The sequence below is a fragment of the Heloderma suspectum genome, chromosome 1, assembly GCF_057233095.1.
Source record: "Heloderma suspectum isolate Gila_16-S chromosome 1, 16-S_ref, whole genome shotgun sequence".
Lineage (NCBI taxonomy): Eukaryota > Metazoa > Chordata > Lepidosauria > Squamata > Helodermatidae > Heloderma > Heloderma suspectum.
This window is the reverse complement of record NC_139458.1, coordinates 78436404-78460179: the sequence shown is the minus strand read 5'-3', so window position 1 is coordinate 78460179 and position 23776 is coordinate 78436404. Positions and strand designations below refer to the sequence as shown.

Here is a 23776-nt window from a genome sequence, read left to right as displayed (position 1 = left end):
ACTTTGCAGCCAAAGATGGAGAAGCTCTATACAGTCAATAAAAACAAGACCTGGAGCTGACTGTGGCTCAGATCATGAGCTGCTTCTTGCAAAATTTCGGCTTAAATTGAAGAATGTAGGGAAAACCACTAAACCATTCAGGTATGACCTCAATCATATCCCTTATGAATATACAGTGGAGGTGAGGAATAGATTTAAGGGATTAGACCTGATAGACAGAGTGCCTGAGGAACTATGGACGGAGGTCCGTAACATTGTTTAGGAGGCAGCAACTCAATCCATCCCAAAGAAAAAGAAATGCAAGAAAGCCAAGTGGCTGTCTGATGAGGATTTACAAGTAGCTGAGGAACGAAGGGAAGCGAAAAGCAAGGGAGAAAGGGGAAGATATATCCAACTGAATGCAGAGTTCCAGAGAATAGCAAGGAGGGACAAGAAGGCCTTCTTAAATGAACAATGCAAAGAAATCGAGGAAAACAATAGAATGTTTCTCTGAAACGCCCTCGCCCCCTGAACAGGGCTCAGACTGCACCATGGTTCAATCCGTGGTTACGAGCTCTGAAACAGGAGGTGAGACAGCTAGAGCACCAGTGGCGGAAGTCTCGCTCCGAAGACGATCAGACATGGGCTAGAGCTGTATCTTCAGCCTATCACGTGGCAGTGAAGGCAGCAAAAAAGGAATATTATGCTGCCTCTATCGCGTCTGCAGAGTGCTGTCCCAGGAGGCTGTTCCAAGTGGTCCGGAGCCTGGTCGGCCCTGTGGCTCCTGAACCGCTGGAGCATTCTAAGGCCTCCTGTGAGGCCTTGGCAAGGCACTTTGCAGATAAAATTGATCAGATTAGGTGTGTTACTCTGCACGCTGTGGATAGTTAGTGAGCAAGAGGCGGCCTGTGACAAACTGGTTTTGTGGGATCGGTTCCAGCTTCTTTCTCCTGATGAAGTGGACAAGGTGCTTTCATCTGTAAGGCTGACCACCTGCTTACTTGATCCTTGCCCATCTTGGCTCATTATGGGCTGCAGAGAGAGACTGGGTGAGGGGATCAGGGCGGTGGTGAACGCCTCCCTTGAGGAGGGAGTGATGCCATCAGCCCTCAAGGAGGCAGTGATAAGACCGCTTTTAAAGAAGCCCTCCTTGGATCCTCAAGTTCTGAACAACTTTCGCCCAGTCTCAAATCTGCCATTTTTGGGCAAGGTGATTGAGCGGGTGGTGGCGATGCAGTTGAAGGCACACTTGGAAGAAACTGATTATCTAGACCCATTTCAGTCGGGCTTCAGGCTTGGGCATGGGACAGAAATGGCCTTGGTCGCCTTGGTAGATGATATGAGGAGGGCTCTGGATAGGGGTGAATGCTCCTTCCTTGTTCTCCTCAACCTCTCAGTGGCTTTTGATACCGTTGACCATGGTATCCTCCTGGACCGCCTGGAGGGGTTGGGCATTGGAGACACCGTATTGCGGTGGTTCTGGTCCTTCCTCTCCGGCAGATACCAGAGGGTAGCACTGGGAGAGGAGGTTTCGGACCCGTGGCCACTCACTTGTGGGGTGCCACAGGGTTCCATCCTCTCCCCGATGCTATTTAATATCTATGTGATGCCGCTGGGGGCTATCATCAGGAGGTTTGGGGTGCAGTGTCATCAATATGCGGATGACACGCAGCTCTACCTCTCGTTCAAATCTTCACCAAGGTTGGCCGTAGAATCCCTGTCCAAATGTCTAGAGAGAGTGAGTGGCTGGATGGGGAGGAATAAGCTGAAGCTGAACCCTGACAAGACCAAGGTACTTTTGGTGGGAGACAAGAGGAGGCTGGGGGATGCTGACCTGGTGTTGAATGGGGTACGGCTACCCTTGAAAGACCAGGTCCGCAGCCTGGGGGTCATTTTAGACTCCCAGCTGTCCATGGAGGCTCAGGTGTCAGCTGTGAGCCGGACAACACTGTATCAATTCCATCTGATACGGCGGCTGCACCCCTTCCTTCCCGACCATTTGCTCCCATCGGTAGTACATGCCCTGGTCTCCTCTCGTTTAGACTACTGTAATGTGCTCTACGTGGGGTTACCCTTGAAGATGGTTCAGAAGCTGCAGCTGGTACAGAACACGGTGGCTTGCCTGATTAAAGGCAGCCGCCGGCGAGATCACATCACTCCAGTGCTGAAGGAGTTGCACTGCTTACCAGTTGTTTTCTGGGCTAAATTCAAGGTGTTGGTTTTGACCTTTAAAACCCTATATGGTTCCGGCCCAGCCTATCTTAAGGAGTGCCTCCAGCAGCACCAGACAGGCCGCTTAAAAAGATCAGCCTCGGATGGCCTTCTCTCTGTCCCATCAGCCAGGACAGCTAGACTGGTGGGGACGAGGGAGAGGGCCTTTTCTGTGGTGGCCCCCACTCTGTGGAACTCTCTCCCTAGGGAACTCCGCCATGCTCCTCTTTAATGAGCTTCCATCGTGCATTAAAAACTTAGTTGTTCAGGCAGGCATTTGGGGTGGGTTAGGGTATTTTAGAAAATGTTTTTATTGTAGAATTTTATTGTTTTAAACTGTTTTATTGTATGTTGTACATCGCCCAGAGTGGCTGGGTGACCAGCCAGATGGGCGATTAATAAATTTAATAATAAATAAATAAAATGGGAAAGACTAGAGATCTTTTCAAGAAAATCGGAGATATCAAGGGAACATTTTGTGCAAAGATGGGCATGATAAAGGACAAAGAAGGCTGGGACCTAACAGAAGCAGATGAGATTAAGAAGAGGTGGAAAGAATACACAGAACTATACAGGAAAGATCTGAATGTCCCTGATAGCCATGATAGTGCGCTCACTGAACTTGAGCCGGACATCCTAGAGAGTGAAGTCAAGTGGGCCTTAGGAAGCATTACTAACAACAAAGCTAGTGGAGATGACAGTCTTCCAGCTGAGCTATTTAAAATCCTAGAAGATGATGCTGTTAAAGTGCTGCACTCAATATGCCAACAAATTTAGAACACTCAGCAGTGGCCACAAGACTGGAAAAGGTCAACTTACATTCCAGTTCCAAAGAAGGGCAATGCCAAAGAGTGTTCAAACTTCCGTACAATTGTGCTCATTTCACATGCCAGCAAGGTTATGATCAAAATCCTACAAGCTAGGCTTCAGCAGTATGTGAACCGAGAACTACCAGAAGTACAAGCTGGGTTCCGAAGAGGCAGAGGAACTAGAGATCAAATCGCCAACATTCGCTGGATCATGGAGAAAGCAAGAGAATTCCAGAAAAATGTCTATTTCTGCTTCATTGACTACGCGAAAGCCTTTGATTGTGTGGATCACAACAAACTGTGGCAAATTCTTAAAGAGATGGGAGTACCAGACCACCTTACCTGTCTCCTGAGAAACCTGTACGAGGGTCAAGAAGCAACAGTAAGAACCAGACATGGAACAACCGATTGGTTCCAAATTGGGAAAGGAGTACGACAAGGCTGCATATTGTCGCCCTGCTTATTTAACTTATATGCAGAGTACATCATGAGAAACGCCGGGCTGGATGAATCACAGGTCGGAATTAAGAATGCCGGGAGAATTATCAACAACCTGAGATACGCAGATGATACCACCCTAATGGCAGAAAGCGAAGAGGATCTAAAGAGCCTCTTGTTGAGGGTGAAAGTGGAGAGTGCAAAAGCTGGTTGAAACTCAACATTAAAAAAACTAAGATCATGGCATCTGGCCCTATCACTTCCTGGCATATAGAAGGGGAAGAAATGGAAGCAGTGACAGATTTTATTTTCTTGTGATCCAAGATCACCGCAGACGGTGACTGTAGCCATGAAATTAAAAGACGCTTGCTCCTTGGGAGGAAAGCTATGGCAAACCTAGACAGCATAGTAAGAAGCAGAGACATCACCTTGCCGACAAAGGTCCGTCTAATCAAAGCTATGGTTTTCCCATTAGTAACGTATAGCCGTGAGAGCTGGACTATAAGGAAGGCTGAGCGCCGAAGAATTGATGCTTTCAAACTGTGGTGCTGGAGAAGACTCTTACAAGTCCCCTGGACTGCAAGGAGGTCAAAGCAGTCAATCCTAAAGGAAATCAACCCTGAGTGCTCATTGGAAGGACAGATACTGAAGCTGAAGCTCACATATTTTGGCCACCAAATCCAAAGAGAAAAGTCACTGGAAAAGACCCTGATGCTGGGAAGGATTGAAGGCAAAAGGAGAAGGGGACGGCAGAGGATGAGATGGCTAGATAGCATCACCGATGCAATGAATATGAACTTGAGCACGCTCCGGGAGAGAGCAGAGGACAGGAAGGCCTGGTGTGCTATAGTCCATGGGGTCGGACACGACTTAACGACTGAACAACAACCCCACCAAGCTCAGAAGCAACATCCTCTGTTGTTTCAGAGCACCCTATTAAATTCAGTGGGGCTTACTCCCAAGTAAGTGTGCCAATGGTTGCAGACTTACGGGGTGATCTTATGTTCACTCAGAAGTAAGTCCCATTATGTTCAATCCTGCTTACTCTCACATAAGTGTGCCAAGGGTTGCAGACTTACAGCACAACCTTACATTTTATGTCTACTCAGAAGTAAGTCAGAGGTTTCCTGGGGGCTGAGAGAAGAGTACAGCAGAAGTAAAGCTAGGAAAACAAGACCCCCCCCCCCGCCCTTTGCACACATGCCAGGGAGGGGGGGAAGCACTCCCTGAGTTCAAACCACGTGGCTGCTGCGTAAAGAAGCTCTTCCTAAGCCCGCAAAGAAACCGAAAGCAGGAAGCTCGGGAAAGGATGTGGGGTTTTGCGGGGGTTTTGCTGAATGTGGAAACACCCTTAGGTTGGTGCACAGATGCGAGATCTCTTTGCCCGCTCCCCAGTAAGAGAGAACTACAACTCCCAGGATCCCTTTCTTGGGCCTAGGGATTATTGCCACAAATGACTGGATGAAGGTCTTGAGTCAGAGACCAATCATAGCTCTAGAGGCCCCGTCGCGGACGTTTCCGCCTCCTGCAGAGGAGTGGGAGGCTCTGAGAAGTTTCCCAGCGGGGGCTGGGCGTCGGTGAAGTTGTTGTTGTCGCCGTCGCCTGGGAGACGGGCCCCCGCCTCTGCTGGGAGCATTTTTCCTCAGTAGGGTGGGTAAAGGGGCCTCTCGTGCGCTTTGTCTTCCGCGCTCGGAAAGGCGAAGGAGCCGGCGGTGGGGCTGGGGGTGGCTGGCGCTGGTCTCCGTCTCCGTCTCCCAGAGCTGGAGGGAAGCCTCGGGCGTAGGCCTGCTGACCTATGCTGGGGATGTGGCGCGGCGTGGGGAACCGATCGTAGTGTTGGGACGTTGTCAGGAAACTCGGCCGTTTTGCAGGAGTTGGGTGTTACAGCCTAGTTGCTTTCTCCATTCGGTGGCTGCCTTTCGCACCTCTGCATCCAGAAAGTGTTGCCTGGCCCACTACGCTGGAGCCGGCCATGGGCTTTTTCAAGCATATCCAGCCGTTGTTTAGCCTTTATTTAGTTGTTGTAAGGGCAACCTCCTGGTGCTCTCCAGATTTTTTTTACTACAACTCCCATAATCCCTGACAGTTGAGCATGCTGGCTGTGGCTGATGGGAGTTGTGGTCCAAAACATCTGGAGGGCGCCAGGCATGGGAAGGCTGTTGTAGGGTATGCGAACACCTGCCACAGCACAATCTTATGCTTGTCTACTTAAAGGTGAGGCTTACTCCCTTGTAAGTGTATATAGGATTGCAGTTTTAATCAATTAAGGGCGCAATCCTATGGGGATAGGTGGCCGCCTCTGAACTTGAAGGCGACCGCCTATCCATTGCAGGGCAGGAGATGCACGGAGGGGATTGCCTCCTCCATGCTTCTCCTGCCCTGCATTTGGGCTAGTGTGGAAAGTCGGAGCAGGGGTGGCAGCGGTTGGACAACACATAGGATGTGTCATACCAGTATTTCTGCCCTCCCCATCCACAGGAATGCCCCTTTTACGCTGCTCTGTGCTGCTCTTCCGAGTGTGGAGCGCGGAGGCTGTTCTGCGCTGCCTACAAGGCAGTGTGGGAGAGGGGGAAGGTCAGTTCTCAGGGAACCGACATATCCTATGGCCATCTAGCTGCTGACTAGCGGCCATAGGATTGCTCCCTCTGTGCCTCGATTGGTAAGGCAGCTTCCTATGTGCAGAAAAAGGCAGTAACAATTCTCAAGGGGCAGGAGCAACTCACCTATGAGGAAAGGCTACAGCATTAGGGCTTTTTAGCTTAGAAAAATGGTGAGTAAGAGGGGTATAAAATTATGTATGGTGTGGAGCAAATGGACAGGGAGATGTTTTTCTTCCTCTTTCATAATACTAGAACCCAGTGTCATCCAAGGAAGCTCAGCGGTGGAAGATTTAAGACAGATACAAGGAAGTACTTATTCACAGAGCACAGAGTTCAACTATGGAATTTGCTACCACAAGAAGTAGTAATGGCCACCAATTTGGATGGGTTTAAAAGGGGATTAGACAAATTCATCATGGCGGATAAGGCTATCAATGGCTACTAGTCCTAAAGGCTATATATTAACATCACTATTGGAGGCAGTATGCCTCTCAGTACCAATTGCTGGGGAAGGACTGCAGCTCAATGATCAGAGCACATGCTTTGCGTGCAGAAGGTCCCAGGTTTGATCTCCAGCATCTCCAGGTAGGGCTGGAAAAAAACGCTGCCTGAAACCCTGAAGAACCGCTGCCAGTCAGCGTCATCAGTACTGGTCTAGATGGACCAATGGTGAGACTCATTATAAGGCAGCTTCCTATGTAACACAAGCAGGAAGGTGCTGTTGCACTCATGTCCTGCTTGTGGGTTTCCCATAGGCATCTGGCACTGTGTGAACAGATTCCTGGACTAGATAGGCCTTTGGTCTGATCCAGTACAGCCTTAATGTTTCAAGCCTGCTACTTCAGCTGATTCAAAGAACTGTTTCCAGACTGTTGACTGGGGCTGACTACAGAAACCATACCACTCCTCTTCTAAAACTGCTTCACTGGCTCCCAGTCTGTTTCCTGGCACAATTCAAAGTGCTGGTCATGTCCTATAAAGCCCTGTATGGCTCGGGTCCAGGTTATCTGAAAGACCGTATTGTCCCCTATGAGCCTACTCGTGAAATCTTCAGGGGAGGCCCTTCTTGCGGTCTGCCACCATCGCAGGCATGTCTGGTGGGAACGTGGAGAGGGCCTTCTCAGTGGCTGCCCCAAGGCTTTGGAACTCCCTTCCCATGGAGGCGAGAGTGGCATCCTCCTTGATATGCTTTTGCAGGCATGTAAAAACTTTTGTTCCGACAGGCCTTTGGGGATAGCTAGTCTGGATCTGTGAGAATATGACGGATGGATACTGTGGTTATATTTCTTGTTGTCTTTTAACATTTTGATATTTTATACAATTTTAATATTACTGATGATTTCATTATATTTTTAACTTTTGTATACTTCTATTTATAGGTTTTAGCTGTACAAGTGTTAATGTTGTAAAGCCGCCTTGAATCCCGGTATTAGGAAAAAGGCGGGATATAAAAACACCACCACCACCAATAATAATATGTTATATCAGTGGAGAAGTACTGCCTCCAGTAGGAAGAACTGTTTGGACTGTGACACATACTCGCCCAAATATCATTTTGTACCTTAAAATCTTCAGAGACTGAGCGGTACCTAGAATGGAAATAAACACTTGCAAATATATCCCCATCCCTCACCCTATACTTCCATAACTTGCTGAACCTTCTTCCCTTTGGTTTGGCTAGTGTTGATGTCGAGCAGTTCCCACTCCCATGCTATTTTGTGACATTTACGTTGCCATAAATTAAACTTCTTTCGGGAGCAATCCTATGGCCACTAGACACTGTCTAGAGGGCCATAGGATATACTCCTTTCCTGGAAATCTGACCTTCGCCCTTGTCGGTGCTGCCTCTGAGGCAGCATGGAGAAGCCCCGTCCTCCACGCTCGGAAGACGAGCGCGTAGCGACTGAAAAGGGGCAGGGCTGGGGGGTGTTCCAGGGCAGGGAGAGCGGAGCTGCGCGTACGACACATCCTATGTGTCGTACAGCAGCTTTCTCTCCCGGTCGCGCGCCCCGCCCCCCCCCCCCCCCCCCCGCTGCTAGACAGCCAAAAATGGCTGTCTGGTGAAAAAGAGCAAGGCAGGAGAGGCGCGGAGGGAACGATCCTCCCGTGCCTCTCCTGCTTTGCTTTGGATAGGTGGTTGCCTCCGAGGTTGGAGGTGGCCTCCTATCTACTTAGGATTGCGCCCTTAGATGGTGATTACTTTCCTTCTATGAAGCACTCATGAAACCTTTAACACATAAAATGTGCCAAACACCAGCAAAGAAGGATTTTTTTCCACCAAAATTAGCATCTTTGCCATATTGTTAACATGTTTTGTCTCCCCTTCTCCCTTTAAGACTTCTTTGAATCCCCCACGCCCCAGTATCAAAAAGGATGATGAAAGGGGTTATTATGTTCACTCTGGGGCACAAGCAGAATATTGACGTGGGGACAGAAAAATGAAAGGCTAATACTGGGCTAATATCCTTTGTGGGAGCAAAATGGGCTTAAGAGAGGTATGCAAGATACAGAGTCTATTATTTGTTTCTGTTTTTCCATTGATATCCTGCATTCTGCAACAACTGAGGTCTCAAAGGTGGCTTATAATCACCTGTCATAAAACAGTAAGATGAGTTTAAAATACCACCAGCAAATAAAAATGATAGGAGAAAAACACTGACATAATGAATACCATACAAGTGTACATCCTAAGCTTGTGTGCATAGTGTGTTTCCCTCATGACAGTAGCTGCAGCCATCCCAAGACACCTTGGATTAAAGCAGGAATGGGCAATGTGTGGCTGTCCAGATATTTTGGGTTTGAACTTCTGTCAGCCTTAGCCAGCATAGCCAGTGGTGAGGAATGAAAGAAGTTGTAGGCCAAAATATCCGGAGGGCCACAAGTTGCTGCCCCCTGGATTAAAGGGAATGGCTTTCAGACAACCTTGTTCTTTGGCTTATCTCTTTTGAAAATAGGCAGTGGTGAGGGGCTGGAGCAGGCAAATATGAATTCAGCCAGAGTTACTTTTGGCTTAAGTTGTGATCGCAAAGTAATTTTCCTTGATATCAAGGTGCTGTGTTTCCAGGTAAATGAGTTTTATGTGGATCTAAGGTAGGTTCAACCCTTAATGACCTGGGCTTAAATCTTTCTCAGGTGTGTCTAGCAGAATTACACCTCTGCCTCTGAGGAATATCAATACACCTCCAAATCATCCGAAGCCATTGCCCATAACAGGGCCTGACTGGTTTCAACCCATACTCCTTAATGTAAAGCAGTGAATGCTCCAGGACCCAGCACGGACGGCAGCTGGGAGAACACCCCTGTTTGCTGTCCCAGAAAGAAGTATTTGTGGCAGCTTCGTTTTGAACATAGCCCCGGTATTGCACAATTTGAGGTGAAGTAAAAAACCATGGAGAGAGACATCTTGGCATGTGTTGGTTGTATTTTAACCAACTCAGGGAAGGGGCCAGAGCTGGATCTATACTTGTGAAAAACTAGACAGATGCACTGAAATGGGTGTACAGAATAAATTGAATCAAGAGTTGTAATAAATCATAAAACTGAGTAGGATGAAGGTAACATTGTGTATACATGGTTCTTAAATTTAATATTTCAAATCCTGTATTTGTTATGTCCTAGGATTGAGTTTCTGGCAACTAAACATGTGAACATGGCAAGTAAGAAATTGAGAAGATCAGGTTTGCCACAGTATCTTTGTGAGAGATTAAGTCGACATCAGATTACTACTTGTCAGGTGAGACTCATTTGATAGGGACATAAAGGGTTGGATCAATAGGGCCGGTGTGCTGACGCCCCAGGTCCTCTGGCAGCAGGTTGCACCCCTTCCGGCAGCTGGTGTTTCGGCTCATTTTGGCGCTTGGCTGTGGAAGCACCACATTGCAGCTGCCAGTGGCAGGGGCTGCATGTGTGCCGCCACTGGCCGGGCCAGCCGCACACACGCTGCTGCCAGTGGAGTGGGGCACCAGCGCAAGGGTCCCATTGGATCCAACCCAAAGGCTTGCACTATCAGGGGACTCACGGCATGAGCAAGACCATCCCTAAAAGTGTGGTGACTTTGAGCATGTACAGATCATAAGAAGGCATTTTAGAAATTGCTTTTAAATATGTGAAGTTTGTTCAGCTGTTTTCTACTCTTAATTCCCTCAGATTTGTTTTTGATTATTATGTTTCAGGACTTCTTATGTCTTTCACTATTGGAGCTAATGAAAGTGACTGGACAGAGCTACTGGAATGTGCAGAAACTTCTTTGCACAGTCAGCCAGTCCTGTGCTCCCAGAATGCAAACTGTAAGTATACATTTGCAAAGCAGGATAGGAAAGAACTAATTGTTATCACTATGTGCACTGCCTGTCTGATGTGTCTATTTGTGGCAGGCACCATACTTCAGGTATTACGGTATATATGCATTAAAAGCTTATCTCCTTATAGGAAAGAAGTAATGTGCAAAGTCTTCCATATTGGCAGCCTTGTTCGTGAGAATGTTTATACCAGCAAATACATGCTTAGGATATAGGAAAGAAAAAGCAGAAAAGATAATGCTTCTGTAGAGAAATAACACTACTTTGTTGTGAAAGAGAAGTAAATGAGAGCAAATAGGTAATTAAATTTTCTCCATCTCCCCAGGAACACAAACTGACATTGGGACAATGGAGAGAGCAATCCTATGGGGATCGATGGTTGCCTCCGAACCCGGGGGGTGATCACCTATCCACTGCAGGGCAGGAAGAGTGGTGAGGCGGCATCTCCTCCACGCTCCCATCATCCTGCTTTCATGGCTAGACAGCTGATTTTGGAGCTCAGGGTGGGGAGGGCGGATGACACATAGGAAGTGACCTCCCTGCCCCCAGGAATGCCCCGTTCCCCCAATCCATGTTGCTGTTTTGAGTGTGGAGTGTGGGGCTGATCTGCGCTGCGTATGACGCGGTGCAGGAGTGGGTGCAGGTCATTTTTTCGAGAACTGACCAATCCTATGGCCGTCTAGCTGCTGACTTGCTGCCATAGGATTGTGCCCTAAGACAGGCTATTCTATGGGCAATTACTAGGCTGTCCATTGCTACCTCCCTGTCCCCCCACCCAGCACACACCCCTCTACTCATCACCAAGTAATGAGCTGAAGAAACTTTAATGTTGCTAGGAATTATGTTGACTTGTGAGGTAAACATTACAGGAGGATCTTGGCTGTAGGGAAGGGCATTTCTGGATAATATAGCATTATATTTAGTGCTTGTGTGGAACCTTTATTTTAATCCTTTTTCCTGGTAATTATGGAAAAATAATCCCTCAGGCCCCTACATGGATCACTGTCTTGTTGTGGCGAAGGGGCTTGCGTAACTCAGTGAAGCCATAAGCTATGCCGTGCAGGGCCACCCAAGATGGACAGGTCATGGCAGAGAGTTCTGACAAAATGTGGTCCATTGGAGAAGGAAATGGCAACCCACTCCAGTATTCTTGCCAAGAAAACCCCATGGAACGTATCGCAAGGCTAAAAGATATGACGCCGGAAGATGAGCCCCTCAGGTCGGAAGGTGTCCAATATACTACTGGAGAAGAGCAGAGGGTATTTCCAAGTAGCGCCAGAAAGAGTGAAGTGGCTGGGCCAAAGCCAAAGGGACACTCAGCTGTGGATGTGTCTGGTGGTGAAAAGAAAAGAACAATATTGTTTAGGAACCTGGAATGTAAGATCAATGAATCAAGGTACGCTGGAGGTGGTCAAACATGAGATGGCAAGATTGAACATCGACATCTTGGGAATCAACGAACTAAACTGGACAAGCATGGGTGAATTTAATTCAGGTGACCATCATATCTACTACTGTGGGCAAGAATCCCTTAGAAGAAATGGAGTAGCACTCATAGTCAACAAAAGGGTGGGAAAAGCAGTACTGGGGTACAATCTTAAAAATCATAGAATGATCTCAGTACGAATCCAAGGCAAACCATTTAACATCACAGTAATTCAAGTCTATGCCCCAACCACTGAGGCCGAAGAAGCTGAGGTTGATCGGTTCTATGAAGACCCACAACACCTTCTAGAACCAACACCAAAAAAAGATGTCCTCTTCATCATAGGGGATTGGAATGCTAAAGTGAAAATGAAGCAGGACAAAGGCTAATAGAGTTTTGTCAAGAGAACATGCTGATCATAGCAAACACTCTTTTCCAACATCACAAGAGGCGACTCTACACATGGACATCACCAGATGGTCAATATCGAAATCAGAGTGATTATGTCCTTTGCAGCCAAAGATGGAGAAGGTCTATACAGTCAGTCAAAACAAGACCTGGAGCTGACTGTGGCTCAGATCATGAGCTTCTTGTTGCAAAATTTCGTCTTAAATTGAAGAATGTAGGGAAAACCACTAAACCATTCAGGTATGACCTAAATCATATCCCTTATGAATATACAGTGGAGGTGAGGAATAGATTTAAGGGATTAGACCCAATAGACAAGAGTGCCTGAGGAACTATGGACGGAGGTCCGTAACATTGTTCAGGAGGCAGCAACGAAATCCATCCCAAAGAAAAAGAAATGCAAGAAAGCCAAGTGGCTGTCTGCTGAGGCTTTACAAGTAGCTGAGGAACGAAGGGAAGCGAAAAGCAAGGGAGAAAGGGGAAGATATATCCAATTGAATGCAGAGTTCCAGAGAATAGCAAGGAGAGACAAGAAGGCCTTTTTAAATGAACAATGCAAAGAAATCGAAGAAAGCAACAGAATGGAAAAGACTAGAGATCTATTCAAGAAAATTGGAGCTCTCAAGGGAAAGTTTTGTGCAAAGACGGGCATGATAAAGGACAAAGAAGGCAGGGACCTCACAGAAGCAGATGAGATTAAGAAGAGGTGGCAAGAATACACAGAAGAACTATACAGGAAAGATCTGAATGTCCCTGATAGCCATGATAGTGCGGTCACTGAACTTGAGCCAGACATCCTCGAGAGTGAAGTCAAGTGGGCCTTAGGAAGCATTACTAACAACAAAGCTAGCGGAGATGACATTATTCCAGCTGAGTTATTTAAAATCCTAAAAGATGATGCTGTTAAAGTGCTGCACTCAATATGCCAAAAAATTTGGAACACTCAGCAGTGGCCACAAGACTGGAAAAGGTCAGTTTACATTCCAATTCCAAAGAAGGGCAATGCCAAAGAGTGTTCAAACTACCGTACAATTGCGCTCATTTCACATGCCAGCAAGGTTATGATCAAAATCCTACAAGCTGGGCTTCAGCAGTATGTGAACCGAGAACTACCAGAAGTACAAGCTGGGTTCCGAAGAGGCAGAGGAACTAGAGATCAAATCGCCAACATTTGCTGGATCCTGGAGAAAGCAAGAGAATTCCAGAAAAACGTCTATTTCTGCTTCATTGACTACGTGAAAGCCTTTGATTGTGTGGATCACAACAAACTGTGGCAAATTCTTAAAGAGATGGGAGTACCAGACCACCTTACCTGTCTCCTGAGAAACCTGTACGAGGGCCAAGAAGCAACAGTAAGAACCAGACATGGAACAACCGATTGGTTCCAAATTGGGAAAGGAGTACGACAAGGCTGCATATTGTCGCCCTGCTTATTTAACTTATATGCAGAGGACATCATGAGAAACGCCAGGTTGGATGAATCACAGGTCGGAATTAAGATTGCCGGGAGAATTATCAACAACCTCAGATACTCAGACGATACCACCCTAATGGCAGAAAGCGAAGAGGATCTCAAGAGCCTCTTGTTGAGGGTGAAAGAGGAGAGTGCAAAAGCTGGTTTGAAACTCAACATTAAAAAAACGAAGATCATGGCATCTGGCCCCATCGCTTCCTGGCATATGGAAGGGGAAGAAATGGAAGCAGTGACAGACTTTATTTTCTTGTGCTCCAAGATCACCGCAGACGGTGACTGTAGCCATGAAATTAAAAGACGCTTGCTCCTTGGGAGGAAAGCTATGGCAAACCTAGACAGTATAGTAAGAAGCAGAGACATCACCTTGCCGACAAAGGTCTGTCTAATCAAAGTTATGGTTTTCCCAGTAGTAACGTATGGCTGTGAGAGCTAGACTATAAGGAAGGCTGAGCGCCAAAGAATGGATGCTTTCGAACTGTGGTGCTGGAGAAGACTCTTACGAGTCCCCTGGACTGCAAGGAGGTCAAATCAGTCAATCCTAAAGGAAATCAACCCTGAGTGCTCATTGGAAGGACAGATACTGAAGCTGAAGCTCAAATATTTTGGCCACCTAATGCGAAGAGAAAACTCTCTGGAAAAGACCCTGATGCTGGGAAAGACTGAAGGCAAAAGGAGAAGGGGACGGCAGAGGATGAGATGGCTAGATAGCATCACGGATGCAATGAATATGGACTTGAGCACCCTCCGGGAGAGAGCGCAGGACAGGAAGGCCTGGCATGCTATGGTCCATGGGGTCACGAAGAGTCGGACATGACTGAACGACTGAACAGCAATCCCTCAGGAGCACTAAAGGGGTCTGGTATGATAGTTCTGTAATTGGAATTGCACTAACTGTAGAGTCTAACTCGTGACAGATGCAAACAACTATATTTTCAAAGTGTCTTTCAGACCTGTCACAGAGTGCAAATTGCAAGTGAGGGTAAATCGCGCTTTCTCGCTCCCTGGACGAGATTGCAACAGACCCCTTACCAGCTGGAAAACCTCTGCTGAATGGCACTGTGAAGTTGCAATGGAGGCGGAAAAGAAATCCTTCTTTGTCATCTTCACCACCACAGAAACTGTCTTGAATTGGTACCAAACACACAACGCTGATTGAATGGCCTGAAAATGGCAAATTTGAAGAGACAGATGCCCAATCATAAAAAGATACAGAAAATGCTGAAAAATATCTGCTGAGAGTGTGGAGTAGCATTTCCTAACCCGATGCCCTCCAGATATTTTGGACTATGGCTCCCATCCTCCCTCACTATTGGCCATGCCATGCTGGCTGGGGCTAATGGGAGTTGAAGTCCAAAATGTCAGTGGGGCACCTGTACGTTGGGGACGGGTGGTGTAGACAGTATCTGCAAAAGTGAACACCTTTCACAAGTTGAGGGCTGATGCATACAGAAAGTTGAATACATCTCTTGCTGACCTGCTGCCAGCCTCCACAACATGCAGCCAAAAAGCATTCACTGCTGCCAGAGAATTGCTCACCCTCTTGGATCAGGATGACTAAACAATGCAGAATCCACTGGGTTACAGTTGGGAAGGAATAGTGGTGTTTTACAGTCAACCAAGCACCTTATGCCTTTACCATAGGAACTGATGACAATGTGTGGGTGCAAGACTTGCCACACAAATATGCAAATACAAGCAGTTCTCAAGGATTTGCTGTACTTTGTGCAAGCGTGAAAAGCAGTGTCTCAATACCTCTTAAATAACAAACAAGTTCGATAATTTACCTGTATTTATCAGTCAAAAACATATGCTATTGTTTGAGTGTAATCTCTGATCAACGCTATTAAATATTTTATTCCACCCTTCCTCTATAAAAAAAAAACAGGGTGGTGTGCATTTCCGGCTCACAACAGTCCTGTTACAGTCGATTAGTCTAAGAGATGTGACTATTTGAAGTGTATCTGGTTATAACTCTATAACTTAGCAGGGATTTGAATCCGTGTCTTCCTGCTCCTAGTCCAGCTTTCTATCTACTAGTCCATACAGGTGTTAACAGTGGCTAGCAAAGGGCTGGATGCACCAGATCTCATCTGATCTCGGAAGCTAAGCAGGGTCAGCCCTGGTTAGTACTTGGATGGGAGACCACCTGGGAATCAGGCTTCCTGCATTGAGCAGGGGGTTGGACTCGATGGTTTTGTAGGCCCCTTCCAACCCTATGATTCTGTGTCTACCCATCTTGACTGAAAAAACCTAAATGTTGCCACCAAAATGAGTGTTCAGTGTGTATTTGTTCATGAGTTGTTACATATCCCCATCCACCTGTCAGCCATCTTGGAAAATGGCAGCTACAGAATTCATGTACTAGAATGGGGATGTCTGCTCAAGTTAAATGTATTCCTATATGGGTCTGAAACACATGCAGACTTTAAGATTCTTTGCACATCTATTTTTTTTTTTTTGAGGGGGAGGGGTCTGTGGCAAGTCCTGGATTAATTGTGATCTGTATCCGCTTGGGCTTTGTCATTCCCTGGAGTAATGTGTCTAAAAGACCCGTGCCCTTATGATATCACAAAAGCATTACTACTGATTAGTTTTAAAATGATGTTGAAGAGGATTCAAATATCTTCTACAAAAATTATTGCAAGTTTGGAGACATACTTGTTTCTGTGAGAGGTTTAAGAAATTATATTTAATGAGTTTATGTAGTGATTATTTGACTGTTATCCCACAAGGGTAGTATTTTCTTCACAAGTCATAATTTATAAATGAAATGTTGCATGTTGTGCAAAAGTGAGAAAAATTATTTGATAAGTAGGATGGTATTTTTTATTAGATTAAACATATGTATACAAACTCCCAAAAAGCAAATGTTTCCTTCTGATGAAATTTTCTAGCGCATCAGACATGATGAACCCTGTTATTTAGTGTCATAGTGTTTAGCATACGTTTTGAAAGCCTTTTAAAAGGCTGCCCTCTACAACAACTCTTAACTTCTTGAGGCAAAGCAAAAGATATTCAGAAAAGAATATCCAAGTGTCCCCTAGCCACCTTTTGTTCACTTTAAATATTTTGTTAGATTTCTTTATAAAAGCTTCAGAATTCTTCCTAGAAACCTCAATAATCCTTGTAATGAACCAGACATTTTGGAATAGCTAACAGGACCAGCCAGTTTTTTCTTAGTCTGGGGTTTCATTGTGTGTGTTTTCCAGCTGTACTTAACCACAAGGATAATATTTTCTTCTGAAGTGGTAATTTGCAAATCATGTGTTGCATATTGTCCAAAAGATGAAAAATGATTTTAAAGTACTTTTGTAAACTTGTAAAGTTGAAGACTGTAACATAAAAATGTTGATAGACATTACAGTCTTTAATATTATTTTGTGGTTTGGGGTTTGGTCAGAAGGTTGGGGAAAATCTTATTAAAGGATGGGAAAGGTCTACATGGTATTCTCTTTCTTTTTTGGCAAGCAAGCACTAAGCAATTCTGCTTTGGTGAGAAACAAATACCAGACATTTTTCTTACCAGATAAATGCAGCATCTTTGTTTAATTCATCTTGGTTATTGTAGGTTTATGAAATGAAAATGAAAAGAACCATCAATCCTTCATCAGCATTCTTGCCAACAACACTGGAAGATTTGGATAAAATATTACATGGTGGAATTGCCTGTGGATCTCTTACAGAGGTAAAAAAAATGGACATATCTGCTTCCATTTATATAACAGAAGATGGAAGAGATGTTTCTGTTTTGCATATCGAAAGGAGTCACAATTCATTTAGAAGGTTTAAAATGTGAGGCACTGAACCTTTTATAAAATAATTGGTTCATTTTGAATCTAATTGATTATTACAAATAATGTGTGCTGTAATCTTGCTCAGTAATAGTGGTAAATTAAAATATAATATTTTGCTTTTGTGAAATTTTACCCACAAAGGATGGGCGAAATGTCAGTGTTTCTCTGTTTTCCACAGTATGTGCTTTTCTGACTGAAAGTTTCAGATGCAGGCTGAATTCACTGTCTTGGAGGCCAAAAAAAAAAAGATGATACATTTTGGCGGGGGCTCTTTAGAGTTTGTTTCACTACAGGAGCTTCTAGAAATATGGGCAGCTTTATCTTTTGTGAGACCTTGTCTGTAATTTACTTTTTAAATCCTACATTGCTATTTAGTTAAAGTTGGAAGGGATCTTGGAGATCATCTAGTTCAACCCCCTGTTCATTGTAGGCTCTGCAATGCAGGATGCAGCTACAGCATCCATGACAGATGGCAGTCCAGTCTGTGCTTAAATACTCCCAGTGAAGGACAACCCACCACCTCTTGAGGCAGTCTGATCCACAGCCAAACAGCTCTCGCTTTTAGGAAGTTTCTCCTCATGTTTAGCTGAAATCTGCTTCCCTGCAATTTCCACCCTTTGGTTTTCATCTTTTCAGCAGAGAACAATTCTGTTCCCTCTTCTGCATGAAAGCCTTTCAAATATTTGAAGACCACTATCATATCTCCCCTTAATCTTTGCTTCTCCAACTCTTTCAACTGCTCCTGATAGAACTTGGTTTCCAGACCCCTCATTATTCTTGTTGGTCTTCTCTAGATGCACTTCAGTTTGAAAGTGTCGTTCTTAAAATGTGATGCCCAGAACTAGACATGGTACCCCAAATGCAGCCTGATTAACTTAGAACAGAGCAGAACTATTACTTCCTGCGTCCTGGACACTATGCTTCTTTTAATGCAGCCTAAGATTGCATTAGGTTTTTTTTAGCAGCTGTATCATACTGCTGGCTCATATTCAGCTTATGATCCACTAAGACACGTAGGTCCTTTTCACATGTACTGTTGCCAAGCCAGGTCTCCCTCATCCTATATTCGTGCCTTTAATTTTTTTGAACCTAAATGGAAGACTTTACATTTACCTTTGTTGAATTTCATCTCGTCAGTTCTGATCCAACATTCCAGCCTGTCAAGATCCTATTGAGTTTTGATTCTATCTTCTATAGTGTTGGCTATTTCTTCTAACTTTGTGTCATCTGCGAATTTGATAAGCAGCCCCTCATCCAGGTCATTTATGTATGCTGCCCTGAGATCTTAATGGCATAGGGTGGGATACAAATGTTTTAAATAAATACATAAATAAATTATAAAAATGTTGAATAGCACAGGGCGTAGGACAGAACCCTGTGGCACTACACTCGAGACCTCCCTCCAGGAGGATGCTGAGTCATTAATGAGCACTCACTGGGCAAGTTCACATGTCACGCTAAGCCACCCTGAGAATAAGCCACCATTGGTTGGTTGTTTGCTCACTAACCCAACAGGCGATCAGGTGCTCTGTGGCTTTCTGTGGCTTGTTTTCCCCCTCAGTCTTCCTGCCACCTCTGCCAGGTATCCCAGGTGCCATTGTGGCTGAACTCGTTTCCTGCTTCAGCATCCTTTCTGCGACTGGTCTGGGGTTGCTGGCTACTGAAGGACACCCCTGCCCCTGGCATCAGATCGCTAAATGGAATTGATTTTCTGAGCCCTTATGAACCCAGTAAAAGGTTTGCAAACTTTTTTTTTTTTTAGGTCTTGCACAAGTTTACTATTCAGCCTAGCATACCCATTTTCCCCTTTGTCAATGTCCTTGTCAATTTCATCCTCCACTTTAGTGCTTGCCTTGCTGGTTAAACCCTTTTTTGTGTATTTTAGAGGCTGCTTCAGGTACTACCAGTTATACCCACCCAAAAAAGCTCCTTTTGCAGCCGCGAGCCACTTTTGGCTCTTCCCACTTCATGCTTGTTGTTTTCCTCCACTGTCCTCTGTTGTTAGCTGCCAGATACATATGGGTTACAGAGCAGTGAGGGGAATCGGTAAATACATACAAATTTCATGGCATAGCAGGAAAGCGGAAGGGAAAATTACACAAATTTCATAGTTGCAGTCTTTTGAATGTGCGCATTTGCACAAGACAGAAAAAAGAAAAAAGGTTGCAAATGTGTTCAGGACATTCTTTGGTGTCCCTTCTTATCGATTTTTAGGAGAATGGGGCATAGGGCACTGAAAAGGGATGAAGGAGGATGAGAGTGGTACTAGTGAAATCACAAGGAGTGGCAGGAGTTTTCTCTGCTCTTGCTGGATGACTCTCTAGCCATTCCCAACAACCCTTGATGAAGTCACCCTACTAAGTTTGGATGTCATGACAAGCCACCCTGAAAAAGAGCCACCCTGAAAAAGAGCCACCCTGAACAACCCAGCAACATTCTATGGGCTGTCAGGGTGGCTTGTTTGTGAAAAATAAGCCACCCTTTGGAAACTGCACTGGGTTTGGACATCACAACAACCCAGCTGGTTGTTGTGTCATGCAAACCAGGTCATAGAGTATGCTTGCTGAACCAGCTGTTGATCCACTTAACAGTAGTAGTATCCAACTCACATTTTATCATCTTGTCAATAAAGATCCTGTGGGGAACCTTGTCAAATGCTATGCTGCAAACAAGATATACTATGTCCATGACATTCCCATGAACTATCAAGGTAGTAAAAAGAGAGAAGCTCAGTCTGGCATGACTTACTTCTGACAAACCAACATTGACTTTTAGGAGTCAATGCATTTTTTTTTAGGTGCTCACAGACCATTCGCTTAATAATCTGTTCTACAATTTTGCCTGGTATTGATGGCAGACTGACTGGTCTAGTTTCCTGGATCCACCTTTTCCCCCTCATTAACAAGAGAGGAATGATATTATTCCAGCAGTTGTTTACAGCCATGTACTCACTTAACTGGGAGTAAGTCCCATTGAATTCAGCCTGAATTCAATAGGACTTAATTCTCAGTAGGCATGCATAGGATTGTGTTGTAAGGCTCCTTTACAAGCATCTCCTGTTAAGCCAATTTATTGATAGGAAGCAGTTCATTTGAGCTAATCTTCTAAACAGTTAGTAGTTTTTCTAGTTTAAACTGTGGCATGGCCATCTGTGAGATACTTCATCCCTCACATTTTCCATCTTAAGATTGTAACCAAATGCAATCTCCATGGCTTTAACATCAGCCAGTCCACCCGCCCTTCTTTGTTTACCATCTTGCCTGGTGAAGAATTCTGAAGAATTTGAAACTTTGCACAGTATTTTGTGACTTTGGTGTTGGCCTAATCAAGGTATTGCTCTAATAGGGATTTTAGTCCTTTATTTTTTTTTTTGACCCACATAGCTATTCTCACTTTTTATGTGACTTGGAGAATCCTGTGTTAGCCATTCAACAGCGTGTTCCTGTGCTGGAGGAAGATGTTCTTATACCATTTGAAGCTGGACCTTTGTTCTCTGAGGGTACTTCCCCCCCCCCCCACTAGATACAACTGCCCAGTTTGGCAAACATTGACTTTTTTTTAAACATTGTACACTGTTGGAAATTGCCTCCCCTTGTCAATATTAAAATATAAAAACTGTATAGTTTCTCTTTACTTCTGTTTTCACTTACTAAAGAACCTGTGTGTCTTGCCTAAGGTTGGAGCAGTTTTGAGTAAACAGCTGGATTTTATAGTTTCAAAAATGGGGGGTCTGCCACTGTTGTTTTGTTCTTCCCAGAAACCTGGTAGAGCCTAATTTGAATATCTGTAACCTTTTCCCACTTTCCATCTTAAGACTAACCAAATGCAGAGTCCATAGATGTAACACTTTTCTCCATCTTTTTTTTTTTTTTTACTTTGCTTACTTTTGTTTAACATCTCGCCTGATAAGTTCTAAAGAACAAAAGCATTCACAGTATTTTGTAGCCTAATAAAGGTGTTATGCTAATAGAAATTTTAGCATTTTCCTCTTGGAATTTTTCTTTTTGCCAACCTTAGCTTTTCATAAAATCATGCATCGTACATATGTTCTTCTGTTATGTCCATTACCAGTTTTTCCTCCCCTGAAATTGTAGTGAACAAGCACTAATTATTTCACAAACTTTCCTTCTTAGAATGTTTTAGAATAATAATGTTGAGGAATACAGGGAGAAAATATGTCAGAATACAGGTGATCTCTGAAGAAATTATGTCTGAGCAGAACATGTTATCTTGCTCTTGGGTAAAATCCCAAGAGCAGGATAATGTCCCCTTGGGTCTACTTAAAGTAGACCCATTGCTGTGAATGGGACTTAAGTTAGTCATGACCAGCTTAAGTGCCCTTCATTTTAGGAGGTCTTCTTTAAGTAGGACTTAAACGTTGGATTGTGTCTACACAGCTTTTGCATTCTGGTGTTAAAAGTTTTTTTGTGTGTATTTTTGGATGAGAATCATACAGGAAAAAGTTTATTAGAACTGGCACTATGTTTGCTATAAACAAAGATATATGTTTTGGTATTTGCTGCATGTTGCTGCAGTCTACTTCTTTGTTATGAAGCTGAAACTTGCAGATGAACAGTCCCTTAATGCAGTGCTCCATCTTGTTTGAACACGGCCTCAGTTGAGTTTATTTTATATATCCTAAAAACACAGCTAATGCAGACTGCACTTTTATCTCAAGGGGAGAGTGTTTTATTTTCTACTTTGTGGCTGTGCTTTTAATGAAACCCTTTTTAAAAATGTGACCATTCTTTCTTCTTATGTTATCCAACAATGATGGTGGTTGGAAAGTTGGAACTCAAATACACGAGCCATTTAAAGTAAAGATTTCAGTGGTATCCCCTACTGTCAGATCTTGTGCTTGTTCTCTGAGAGCCAGGAAACTGTGCTGGCACTGACCCTTTTTTTCCAAACCACTATTGAGATTTAAACTGGAAACTGAATTGTAAGTAACTTTTTGTGGTCAATCAACGCACGACTTGAAAATAATGTAGTATTAGCTGAAAAAAGAAAAGTGCCTCTTTCCAAACAGGAAAATTTGAATGCTGTTATCATAGTGAGGTCTCTGTTACATGGGTGGACACCTGATTTCAAGTTAAAATTGGAATAAGATGAACTCTATGAATTTTCAATGGGTTTTGGAATAAAATAGTTCTGGAGAGTCAGCATTTTGGTGATGGAATGAATCTGTGGGAGTCATTCCATCACCAATTACAAAAAATAAAGGGTATGATCAGCCAAAGATAAGTGTTTTTAAGTCCCATTGATCTTAGCGGGAGGGAGTTATGTTGTACTGAACAGAGCCACTGAAATCAGTGAGAATTTAAAACTGCTTATCTTTAGGACAGTTGTGCCCAAAATATTGGATCCAAGAGACGTTATTTTATATTAAAAATTCCCTAGTATATAATGTAAATATACTCATACTTTTCCAGTTAGTAATAAATATAAACAAAAGTGAAAAGCCATGTACCTCCACTGTCCCTGAAGGTGAAATTAGATAATACAGAGATGAATATTAATTTCCATTGCTGATTAAATTCATGATACATATAATATCAGTATGCCTATGTTGGGGAACATGGGCAAGAGGGTGCTGTTGCACTCATGTCCTGCTTGTGGGTTTTCTGTGGGCAGGTGGTTGGCCACTGTGTGAACAGAATGCTGGACTAGATGGACCCTTGGTCTGATCTGGCATGGCTTTTTTTATGTTCGTATGATCAATACATACCGTATCAATGCACACATCCTGTAATCCAGGGGTGGGCAATCTGTAGGCCTGCAGATGTTGCTGGACTATAACTCCCATAATTCCTGACCATTGGCCATGCTGGTTTGGGCTGATGAGAGTTGTAGTTCAGCAACATCTGGCGGGCTGCAGCTTCTCCATTCTTGTTGTAATAAGTTACCTTTGTTTTGTAGAATATGGGGTAGATCCAGACTTAGTCATACTTTGCATAATGCCATTGAAATGAATGGAGATTAAATTAGTCATGGCTAAATCTTATTGATTTCAGTAAGGATACTTGAAGTATGACTAAGTTTGAATCCAACCATATGTGCCTAACAGAGAACAATCATCCAAAAATGGGCAGGGTAGAGAACAAACAAAAGATAGCCATATAAAACGTAGAGCACGGATCCCTGACCTTTTTGGACCTGTGGACACATTTGGAAATTTGAGAAACTGCTGTGGGCACCACCACAAAATGGCTCCCACAGAGAATGTGGCTAGTTCCCACAGAGGATTGCGGCTAGTCAGAAGTGAGGTGTGTGTGTGGGAGAAATAGTGAGGCTAGAGACTGGGAGGGAGGGGGAAACAGCAAGGCAAAGGGGTAGAGG

General features: G+C 44.3%; 1 protein-coding gene across 30 annotated transcripts in view; it reads left to right on the top strand.

Moving 5' to 3' along the window:
• Window positions 1-4966: 4966 nt before the first annotated feature.
• RAD51B (RAD51 paralog B) overlaps window positions 4967-23776 on the top strand; it is a 575587-nt gene continuing 556777 nt past the window's right edge. For 17 of the 30 annotated variants that reach the window (XR_014789909.1, XR_014789878.1, XR_014789868.1 and 14 more), the window contains exons 1-4: window positions 8543-9410; window positions 9656-9770; window positions 10210-10323; window positions 17212-17328. Coding sequence is in view for 24 of the 30 variants with exons in the window: in XM_084848144.1 (XP_084704270.1) it covers window positions 9295-9410; window positions 9656-9770; window positions 10210-10323; window positions 17212-17328 (462 nt within the window). In the remaining 6 variants the exon portion in view is untranslated. The other 13 variants (XM_084848233.1, XM_084848229.1, XM_084848239.1 and 10 more) reach the window with 2 other exon arrangements.